The sequence below is a fragment of the Staurois parvus genome, unplaced genomic scaffold, assembly GCF_062004578.1.
Source record: "Staurois parvus isolate SC_StPar_1 unplaced genomic scaffold, SC_StPar_1.0 ptg000264l, whole genome shotgun sequence".
In the NCBI taxonomy this organism is placed as follows: domain Eukaryota; kingdom Metazoa; phylum Chordata; class Amphibia; order Anura; family Ranidae; genus Staurois; species Staurois parvus.
Window position 1 is genome coordinate 12,001,824 of NW_028318060.1, and position 12,285 is coordinate 12,014,108.

General features: G+C 39.3%; 1 protein-coding gene across 5 annotated transcripts in view; it reads left to right on the top strand.

Annotated features, from left to right (window-relative positions):
- The window catches only part of MYO6 (myosin VI), a 374,955-nt gene that overhangs the window by 303,504 nt on the left and 59,166 nt on the right, over positions 1–12,285 (top strand). For all 5 annotated transcript variants that reach the window (XM_089681402.1, XM_089681403.1, XM_089681405.1 and 2 more), the window contains exon 25: positions 5,287–5,437. In XM_089681402.1, the coding sequence (XP_089537528.1) occupies positions 5,287–5,437 (151 nt within the window). The remainder of the gene's footprint in view (positions 1–5,286; positions 5,438–12,285) is intronic.

Here is a 12,285-nt window from a genome sequence, read left to right on the forward strand (position 1 = left end):
CATCAAAGATTTCTAGATTGAGCAATTCATCCCAATCAGCCGACAAGCTGAATTATATGTTTCCTTTTACAAACAAAAATAAACATGAAACTGCCATCATCTTGTTTTCAGGTTTTAGCAATTTCTTTTATTGGTGCAGATGCTGTTTGTGTTTCGTAGTTCGCACTGCATTGATCACTGCTTGCATTAGACTTATTTTGCTTCATAAAGAAAGAAAAGGAGAATGAAGTACTAGACATTCATCTCACATTCCAGTTTTGGGCTTATGCGTACAGGTGTCAAACTCAATGAAATGTGAATGCATGACAATCCTCATAACATATAGCTTTTTGTGGATTATAGCAAGGCATAATCCTCAGATGGCATGCGCTGAAAGATGAACAATTTTAGGTTTGGTTGAAAATGTTTGCAGTCATGCACACTGCTATTCCCTGAATATTTATAACTGTTCTTTGAGATAACGCAGCCTGTGTCACTGTTTCATTTCTTTGTTAAATAACCATAGACATGGAACATAAAATCTAACATGGCCAATCAGCTGTTCTCCCAAGAACAATGTAATATGTGGGAGGAGTTAAGTAAATATCAATTTGCTTTGATGGTTGGATGTCAGTCTGGAAGACCGGGTGCAGATTCCCCTAGGTAAAGCTCACATGCGATGCTGAGCCTCCATGATTGAACAAACTGAAATACAATGAATAAAAAGGGTGGAATAGGGATGGTCAGGCTGGCAAGGAAAGGGCTACAGGATGCTGAACATCATTTATTCAGGAAATTGGGTGAGCTCGATGTGGCCTGCTGCAGCCTTTAATGCACATTGAGAGAAGCTCACAGTGTGCAGTGAAATCAGAGAACAATTTCAATACAGAAGAGGAGCCTGTACAACTGTATAAGGGCTCATGTACACTGCAGCTCCTAAACTCACGATCAGGAGCTGTTCAGTGTTTTTTTCAGCAGCCCCTGAACTCTCCCTAATGTTTCCTATGTGTCCATGTACACTTTGTCGTTTACAGGCAGTTGAGTTTTCTGTCATTTTTTTTTAACGCACCAAACTTGCGTTCAGGAGTAGATTTTACTTGCATTTCAAACGTTTGTAAACGCGGTTTACCGCGTTTATAAGCATTTGTGTTTTAGAAGCGTTTTTTTTAACTGTTCCATGTCCAGATGCTGTCCAGAGCCTTTTTTTCATCATCAGAAATGCATGCAAAGTGTTTTCCATGTATTCAAATGGACCTAGTACACCAGCACAGTCAGTTCCAGGTTTCGCGTGAAGGAAAAAATGGTAGAACGCGCCGCATTATGCTCATGATGGGATCCATAGTGAATACAACCAGAAAAGACAGGCCATCTCAACACATACTACTCTCTCTGCTTCTGCTCTCTGTATTCCTCTCAAAATGTCTGAAATAGTTAATTTTTTTACTGTTTTTCAGTGCATCCTGGGCATTTGGGAAGGTCTCCTGGGGTTACCTTTTAAAAACGCTTCTAAACGCAAACGCGCATAAATGCAGTATGCAAACGCAGCTAAACTGGCGATTTTTAACCTACATTTTCCAACAGTCAGTTTTCATCGTTCAGAAGAGTTTCCAAATGCCCCGTGTACATGAGCCCTAAGACTAAAGCTGGAGTTCAGCTTTTAATTACTTTAATGCCACTTGCCACCATGAAGATATGATAGGAGCCATTGCCATACTAATTTATATCCATATGGCATGAAACTATACCTACATGTATGTAGGACTGTAGCATGTGTCTTTTTTTTTTTTCTTTTGTTAAAAATGCTTCTAACAATGAGGAATTCTTTGCAAGGTTTGTTTTGTTAAGTCGGTTGTATGATACAGCCTTAAGATGGCTGTCGTTATTAAATAATGATCACTAATCCAGCCATTTACAATCAGGGGAATCATAGGGAATCCTTGTAGTCCCTAGCTGGTCATGACAGGCACCCCTTGTTGAGCCTTTTTTGGAGTAAAGCCAGCCATAGATGGTTCGAATTTCGGCTGGTTCAGCAGGAACCATTCACAATTTGAACCATATATGGGCAGGCTGAATGTACCCAGGTTGATCAATTGATGAACTTGGGTACAACCAGCCTACTGGATTCTACATGCGATTATTGCTAGTGGATGTTGTAGCCGCTAGCATTATTCACTGTCTTCTCTTAGCAGGAGGGATGGGGGATCGGGCCTGCCTAATAAACAGTAGACTGAATGAGATTTTTCCAACTCTACCTTAGAAAGAAATGGCTTTTTGCTTTTTTTACCACTACTACTTTTTACTGGCTTTTGAAACTTACAAACGCCACAATTTAAAGACAATTTGATATACAAAAATTAATTGGTTAAACCTACAAGTGCTTTTTGTACCACTACTAGTTAGTTGCTTTTGAAATTTATAAATGCAGCAAATTTAAGCACTGCGTGAAAAGTTTAGCTGATAGATGAATAGTGCATTTTTTGTATACAGGTATAAACATCAGACCAAAATGAGGGCAAAGGAGAAAGAAAGAGAGACAGGGGGACTTTGTTCCAAAAGCGGGACAGTCACTCCAAATCCAGGACAATTGGGAGCTTTGTGTTGGGAACTATTGATTTAGACTGTCATATAATGTCTAGTGTTCTGCCAGCATAGCATCCCTTAAAGTATTACTAAACCCAGGGCCCTGCAGTCACTATATCTGGTCTCCCACAGTACACAGAACATGGAAATGAAATTAGTTTAGTAAATATAAACTGCTAAATACCTTTTCTCATCAGCATTATATAGCAGTCTTGTGACTTCTGTCAGTGTGTAGCTGAGCGCTGGTTAAAGCCTATAGGAGGATTTTTCATTCTGCTCTGACTGTCCTATGAGGCTGCATAACCCCTGACCCTCTATCTGGACAGTGCTGATTTGCCCTGTTCTGATCACATGCACCCTCTCAAAGACAAAATGAACTATCTAGCCGTACACTCTAAATTGAGCATGTGCATAGTGACTCCTAGAGCTCTGTACTATCAGCAGATAGACTGGGGACAGTAGGAGAAGGGGAAGGATCAGAGAAGTCAGGATCCAACAGTCTTGTACATAATGTGGAGGATTAACCCCTTAGGTTCCACATTGGGTATAACAAGCATGCTTTATTGCATGCATTGACTGATTTTACTGTTGTGGGTTTAGTAACACTTTAAGGCTGTGTAGTGTACAGATAAACAGCCAAAATCAGCACAACAGGCTATCTATAATCTGGAGAGCAGAAAAAAAGCTTTCTGTTAATTGTCCCAGATTAATGAGCAGTTTACATTTGATCACATATTGTCTGTCAGTAGGGATAGTGGTGATGCCTCATTTCACAAGACCCAGACTTTCCTATTCTGTGCTCTCAGTCACAAATACAGCTTCACAATCAAATGGTCAGTGGGTTGGTAGTTATAAGTCTGCTAATTTGAACATTATCAGCTTCCACCAAAGCAAGGGAAACAGATAATTCCAGGATATTTCCAGGATATTTACACATTTACCCTTTTAGATCTGGAAATCTTTCAGACACTTTAAGCAATAATGAAACATTTATATTGGCAAAATATTACAGTATAAAAATAAAACTATCCTCCAGGCTACAAATAAGAAATATGAAACTGAATGTCAAATAGAAGAGGTCAACTGATATACCTGCGTCATAAGTGTTCACTGACTTGACAAAGAAGCAGCTTTTCTCTGAGATACAAAGAGAAAACCTAATACAGTAAAATTAGTGTACAAACAAACCTAAATGAGCATTTAGGTTTGGTGCACCTATGGAAATTGTCCAACCTGCTGCCATTTATACTAGAATTTAAAGGATTTCTATTCATTTCCAACTACAGTCTAAGTACAAAATAGGAGAGTCTTTGTGGCATAGTCACATGATTACTCTTAGTGTTGTAGTAATATAAAACCTGCTGAGGATAGCAAAGAAGCAGCAAGGTTTCCAGGAAAGGACATTCTGTAGTGAATTATGTCCACATACAAGGAAAACTCTTTGAATTTGTTGATAGTTTAAAAAAAAAAAAGCTGGCTGCATATTGGGCTAGAAATGTAATTTTTATTATCAATACAAGATTTATGCACAATAATGTGTTCTATAATTTTTTTAATTTAAAAGTTAACATTTTTTTAAACATAAGTGGACTTAATGTTTCAGCATTTTAAAGTGGGAGCAAACTCCCTTTTTTGCTTTGTGCCTACAGGTAAGCCTATAATAAAGCTTACCTGTATGTACCGTGAATATTGCACTGGTAGGGGGATATTTACATGTAAAGCAGCCCATGACCTCACCGACACATGCGCATTGCGCTTTCAATGGATGGCATGCTGTCCATTGAGAAAGCTGTGCTACAGCCGTGACTCCCCCGCGCATGCGCGGGAGTAATGTCCCCACGGTTTGGCCATTCAAGTGGCCAGAGCCAGCCAACCGGGAAGGAAGACCGCGTGAAGATGGATTCCTGGTCAGTGGTGGCAGGGCACTGCTGGAGTAATCTGTTTTACAGGTAAGTCTGTTATAATGTATGCGGTGCATACTGGCACATTATGACTTGCAGGGGGATCAGTTTTGTTTTTTGTTTTTGTTTTTTTGTTTTTTTTTAAATGCAGTTTACTACAACTTTAAGTGCTTTCTACTTCTCAAGGATAGCCAAGCCACAGCCCTTGTATGACTAGAGCTGAACAACACAATTAAAAGCTGACAATGCCTTGACTGCAGTTGCACCTTTTTTCTTGAGCACAGTCACCGCTATCTTAAAAAAGCAGCTATATGCCACCATTATTATGATGCCCATACACTAGATGAAAAATCGTTTAAAATCTGATATTTTTCATCCAGTAAATGGGCACAAGTAGAAAATCGGTTTTGACATTTTTGAGCTGAAAAATCAAAGGAAAAGATTGGAAAACATTTGCCAAATAGACAATAAATGTAAAGGTTAGTATGTTTCTGCCCATTAAAAATCAAATTGTTAATACTGTGTATATGTGACAAAATGAAAACACTGATTCATTTATGTCCATTGACAGATTTATTGTTCATAATTCGGTCATTACATGATGGCGATATTGTTTGCTGTCACGACCATGTGTTTGTTATTTGAATATGAGTTCAAACGATTTTTCGACTAGTGCATGGCCAGCATTAGCTCTGCAATACATGCTTTTGACCCTGCAACGCTAAAGTTGATAGCTCAATATTATAAGATTGATGTGTTGTATACATACCATTCAAGTTTGTGCTATGCCTTCAAGATCGTAATTTTGTCATTCTTCTTGTTGTAGAATTGATGGTATGATGAAGGTGAAGACACTCAAATCTAGGCTGGACAAATTCAATGAAGTTGTTAGTGCACTGAAAGAAGGCAAACAGGAGATGAGCAAACAGGTGAAGGACCTGGAGCTGTCCATCGATGCTCTTCTGTCTAAGATAAAGGTGAGTTGACCTGATTAGCTATTCTATTTTCTTATGATGCTCTGCGTTCTGTATGCGATAAATGCAATTATGCAAAACAGACTTGCATGAAGCAGGAAAAAATGTTTATTTTTTTCACACTTCCTGCCTCGATTCATTGGCAGGCTACTTGCTGTTTGTAATTGTGTAAAAAGATGTAAATTTCAATGATGTTCATAAAAAAAGCTCATCATAGATAATATGTCTACTGTGCTTGGAATGATTTACATTGATAAGAACGGCTGTGAATATTTGATGTGCTGTCACTGTACTCGGGTTGAATTGATTACTATTTGATCAGAACTGTTCATGTATGACTTCAGTGATTGGGCAAGAGAACATTTTTTTTAGTCTTTCTTTGATTAATGAAGGCTCCAGTTAAGTGGGAAATTTTAAGTAATGTATAATATTACACATATTGAATTGGAAGGGATTTATGAGGGCATTTGAGGGTTTTTTTTGTATGATTCATGTTTGCTTACTTGTCCAGTGAGATGGACCCTACCCATAAGGTTTATTGAAAGTGATGATGCTGGTAATAGTTAACTGTGAAGTTCATTGAAAGGAATTCACCAGGGCAGAGTTGCTTATTTCTCTCCAATGCATACTTCTGAAAGGTATAATTGTTTTTGTTTGTCCTACAAATGAAACCCAGACCAACAGACTTTGGACTCACACTTGCTTCGACTTCAACACACATTAAAGCTCCTACCACTTCAACATGCTTTTTTGATATGTTTTTCATGCTTCTGCAATGCTTTGGTAATGCTGTTTTTTAATTTTTAATGAAGCTTGGCAAAAGTCCTGTGTGTGTGTTGATTTTCTATTTGTTTTAAATGGGCCCAGTAGAACCCCAGCTCAGTAGTATCACCAGTCAGCAGATTCCCAATTCATTAGTACCAGTGTTCAGCAGATCCCCAGCTTATTAGTACCCTTGTTCAGCAGATCACCTGCTCAGTAGTACTCCTAGCTCTGTTGATGCTCCACTCAGTAGTACTCTTAGCTCTGCTGATGCCCCACTCAGTAGTACCCCCAGCTCTGCTGATGCCCCACTCAGTAGTACCCCCAGCTCTCCCAATGCCCCACTCAGTAGTACCTCCAGCTCTGCTGATGCCCCATTCAGTAATACCCCCAGCTCTGCTGATCCTCTGCTCAGTAGTAACCCCCAGCTCTGCTGATCCCCTGCTCAGTAGTAACCCCCAGCTCTGCTGATCTCCTGTTCAGTAGTAACCTCAAGCTCTGCTGATCCCCCACTCAATAGTAACTCCCAGCTCTGCTGGTCCTTTGGTTTGCAGTTCTGCTCCTCGCTCACCTCCCACTATATTGTTCCTATGTGGCACAGCATGTGTGACATTGCTAATTTTTCCTGGTCCCTGCTCACCTTCTGTTATAGCGTTCCTTTGTTGCACAACATGTGCCTTCTGCTCCACTTTGGAACGGATCTCGCTCACCTTGCTGCTGCTCCCAGAATATATACACATGAACCCGGAAGTGACTGCTGATGATGTCTTTCTGAGAGCCAGCTGTTGTCGTACAATATCAGAAACACTCTAAAATCTCATGGAAAGCCTTCCCAGAAGAATTGAGGCTGTTATGGCCACAAAGCAGGGGCAAAGGGTTAGTGGCAACAAGCCTATGATTTGGAATGTGATGTGTAAAAAGCTCATCTAGGTATTATGGTGTCAGGTATACACAAACCTTTAACTATATAGTGTATGAGCTAGAAATAGTGTGTTGCGTTGCTTCTGAAAGCATAACATGTTATCCAGTGAAAAGAGAGAAAATACACAGACAGAATAGCCTTTTATATAATATATATAAATATTGCATTTATTTCCAATATATTATTTTCCTCAGTTGTACATATATTTTGAAATTTAAAAGCATATTAGTGGCTCTATTATCTTTAAATCTGGATGGAAAGGTTCAGTTTTTGGTTTCTAGGTGCTTCCTTAGCAGTTTAGATTACAGTTACCATTTTTTTCCTCTTAAAATGACTGGTGACAGCAGCGTCTGCCAGTGCCTCTCTATTTTTTTTTTCCACTTCTTATAGGAATAACACAAATCCTTTGACAAGTCAGAATAATCAGTGAGTAATACCTCTGAAGTGTGGGGGTATTCTAGGATCCACTGAATACTATCTGGTTAATATAAACTGTTTGAAATGGGTAACAAGTAAAGATGGATTGGTAAGCTCTGAATTAGAGTGTGTCTTTTTACCTTGTCTGAATGGTGCATCCACCTTTCCTGTAAAAGTTTTCCAGCATTGTAAGTACTTGCTCTGTTTTACAGTGTTCAGTAAATTGTATTTAACACTAAGGGGTTAATTTATTAAATTAAAACCTTATTAAAACTACACTTAGGGGCCGATTTACTAAAACTGGAAAATGCTAAATCTGGTGCTGCTCTGCTTAGAAACCAATCAGTTTTGAGATTTTTTTTTTTTCAAAGCTTAACTGAACAAGCTGAAATTAGAAGCAGGTTGGTTTCTATGCTGAGCTGCACCAGATTTAGCATTTTCCAGTTTTAGTAAATCGGCCCCTAAGTGTAGTAGCCTATGTAGTGTTCATTGAAATGAAGATTGTGGAGGGAACCCTCATACATCAGCCATATAGTAGGCATCCCTAACCCTCAAACCAGGCAGTGATAACTAACGTTTCTACAGTGTCTTGAAAAAGTATTCATACCCCTTGAATGTTTCCATATTTTTTCACGTTGCATCCAAAATCGTAAATGTATTTTATTGGGATTTTATGTGATAGACCAACACAAAGTGTAACATAATTGTGAAATGTAAGAAACATGATAAATAATTTTCAAATTTTTTTACAAATATCTGAAAAGTGTGGTGTGCATTTTTATTCAGCCCCCATTACTCTGATACCCCTAACTAAAATCTAGTGGAACCAATTGCCTTCAGAAGTCACCTAATTCGTAAATAGAGTCCACTTGTATGTAAGTTAGTCTCTGTATAAATACAGCTGTTTTGTGAAGCCCTCAGAGGTTTGTTAGAGAACATTAGTGAACAAACAGCATCATGAAGGCCAAGGGACACACCAGACAGGTCAGGGATAAAGTTGTGGATATGTTTAAAGCAGGCTTAGGTTATACAAAAAAAATCCCAAGTTTTAAACATCTCACCGAGCATTTTTCAATCCATCATCTGAAAATGGAAAAAGTATGGCACAACTGCAGACCTACCAAGGCATGGCCATCCACCTAAACTAACAGGCCAGGCAAGGAGCATTAATCAGAGAAGCAGCCAAGAGGCCCATGGTAACTCTGGAGGAGCTGCAGAGATCCACAGTTCAAGTGGGAGAATCTATATACAGGGCAACTATTAGTCATGCACTTCACAAATCTGGCCTTTATGGAAGAGTGGCAAGAATAAAGCCATCGCTGAAAGAAAGCCATAAGAAGTCCCATTTGCAGTTTGTGCAAAGCCATGTGGGGGACACAGCAAATATGTGGAAGAAGGTGCTCTGGTCAGATGAGATCAAAATTTAACTTTTTGACCTAAAAGCAAAATGCTGTGTGTGGTGGAAAATTAACACTGCACATCACCCTGACCACACCATTCCCACCGTGAAACATGGTGGTGGCAGCATCATGTTGTGGGAATGCTTTCCTTCAGCAGGAACAGGGAAGCTGGTCAGAGTTGATGGGAAGATGGATGAAGCCAAATACAGGGCAATCTTAGAAGAAAACCTGTTAGAGTCTGCAAAAGACTTGAGACTGGGTCGGAGGTTCACCTTCCAGCAGGACAATGACCCTAAACATACAGCCAGAGCTACAATGGAATGGTTTAGATCAAATCATATTCATGTGTTAGAATGACCCAGCCAAAGTCCAGACCTAAATCCAATTGAGAATCTGTTGCAAGACTTGAAAATTGCTGTTCACAGAAACTTTCCATCCAATCTGACAGAGCTTGAGCTATTTTCCTAAGACGAATGGGAAGAAATTTCACTATCTAGATTTGCAAAGCTGGTAGAGACATACCCCAAAAGACTTGCCGCTATAATTGCAGCAAAAGGAGGTTCTACAAAGTATTGATTCAGGGGGGCTGAATACAAATGCACACCACACTTTTTTCAGATATTTATTTGTAAAAAAATTTGGAAAGCCATTTATCATTTTCCTTCCACTTCGCAATTTTGTGCCACTTTGTGTTGGTCTATCACATAAAATACCAATACAATACATTTACATTTTTGGTTGTAACATGACAAAATGTGGAAAATTTAAAGGGGTATGAATACCTTTTCAAGGCCTGGTAGTATAGTTGCATCCTCCCAGATTGCTAGCTTTTTAAAAAGAGTTTTAAGCAAACTTTTTGCTTGAATACGTTTCCATCTAAAGCGAAGGATTTTATTCCTGGAGCAGACATTCAGTAGATGCTTTTAGTTTTTATCTTTTCAAAGTAGAAAATCTTGTTGGATCAGCAGGTGACTGTCCCACTGCTGAACTGGACGAATTTTGATCCATCTTTGGTCAGCTGTAGGTTGGGTTCCCACTGGGCTCACACCGAAAAAGTTGATACCAGGGGCGGACTGACAACTCATGGGGCCCCCGGGCAATAGGGGATCATGGGGCCCCTGTGTCCTTGCCCAAACTCAAAAAAAGCCTATGAAAAAGGTACCAGGGGCATCTCATTGGGCCCCCTACTGACCTCGGGCAGTGCCCAAGTTTCCAAATGGTCAGTCCGCCCCTGGTGGATACAGTTGCGCTGCACCCAAACCAGAGCGCATCGGTGTGATTCCAGCCTTAGTGGTCAGCACTTCTGCCTTGCAACACAGGGATCCCTAGTTTGAATACCAGGACTCTGTCTGCATGGAATGTGCATGTTTTCTTTGTGCTTACTTGGGTTTCTGCTTTCACTTCAAAGACATGCTGCTAGGTAAATTGGCCCTAGGATGTGTATGCGTGACTGTATGCAAAGTATAACATAGGACTGTAAGCTTCCTGAGGGAAGGGACAGACATGAATGATCCTGTATGTAAAGCACTGCATACATTTTCAGTGTAATTCCTGTAATAAATAAACATTTGTTGATGCACTGCAGTATGCAAACCTTGGCAATAATGCCAATAAAAGTTTTAAAATGTTTTGTCAAAACATGCAGTTTTTTGTAGAGCAGTACTGACATCATTTTTACTCTTCTTTGAAGGGAGATTCATGGAACCATATGATAAAAGTATGAGCATCCAAAATATGCCACAAATCTATTTAAAAGACACAAATTAATGCAGCTCTGTAATTAATAATACAGCATTAGCAGAACTACACTTCATGTGAGCACCAACGTAATACCCAAAGCAAACCCATCCAACCATCCATATCTTCATGCTTTATTTTGCTGATAAATCACTTTGAAAAACACTCCCTAGCAATTCTGGTCATAGCCATTTTGAATAAGGGCAGATACTTCATGTAGCATTTACTTCCTGGAATCCATCTACCCTGAGCTCAGTCATGCAGGCAGGAGGGTGTGCTTAGCTGAGAAAACCCCTCCTTCCCTCCAGAAAACTCCTGAGATCTATGACATAATTTGCCTAGACCTGGAAACCATGACATAACTGGCGAAATGTATAAAAAAAAGTTTAAAACAAGTAAATAGGAAAGTATATCATATCTATTTACTAATGCTAGCAGCATAAGAATCTTAAAGCTGAACTCCAAGATAAGGAAATTTTATTTAAACATATAAGGCATATGAATCTGAAACTTGTGTGCTTTGCATATTTCTTCCAGATTCCTATAACAGAGACCTGTCCTTGTGTAGGGTGACAGATCTATATTGCCTCCCTCCTGTAGTTTTCTGCAGATACTCTGTAGTTGCTGGACCTGCTAGGTCTGCCCCACAGCTCTGCTTTCTGAACATGTTATATGCAACATGGCGATTATGCCACTGCCACTTTTACAATGAAATATGTGGGTTTGTAAAAGTACAAAGTGGATGTATATGTTTTGTGCCTATTGAGGAACATATTTAAATGAAAAGTTTTTAAACCCCAGAGTTGAGCTTTCCATTTAATTCCTAAATGCTAGCATTATAAGTACTTGAATTTGATCTGGTTTCAGCTTGTTGCAGTCACTGTATAGCTGAGCTGGGGGGGGGGGCAGTACAAGAAGGAATTAATTAGTTTGCTTACAAGAAACATGCTGATAAAAGGCCAAGGCAGAGTGACTGATACAAACGAATCACTGTACTGCTTATCCCTTCACTGACCAGCAATGAGCTGGGGTGGATTCAGAGCAACCTGGGTTCAAAAGAAGTGGGTTGAATGATAATGCCCATCAAATTGAGGATATCTAGTGGCAGAAAAAAGGATTGTAGGGGAAGTCTTTGGACTGAAGCTGAATATAAGCACACAAGCTGGTTTTTATACTTTCTACATTATTTTTGGGTGGAATTACAGTGCTCAGCATAAATGAGTACATCCCAACAGATTTTTCAGAAAACCTTTTACTTTCTTTTCAGAATCAACATTTTCTATGGGACACTATACTACAAAAGACTCCCACAAATGTGGGGCATTGATTGCAAACAAGATTTGTTAATATGCACACACATAAATGTATTTTTCCTAACAAATTCATTCAAGACCATGTTGCAAAAATTAATACACCACCAATGAAAGTCTTTGGAACAAAGCTATATTTTAGACAACAAAATCCTAATTAACAAGAATTCAACTACAGGTGAGTCTAATTATTCATTAAACAGGTTTGTAGCGGACAGTTGATTATAAAAGGGCATTACTTAACAAAGAAAACTCCTTCCCATTTCATGCTGTCAGCAATAGCACCACATGGAAGAGAAATGT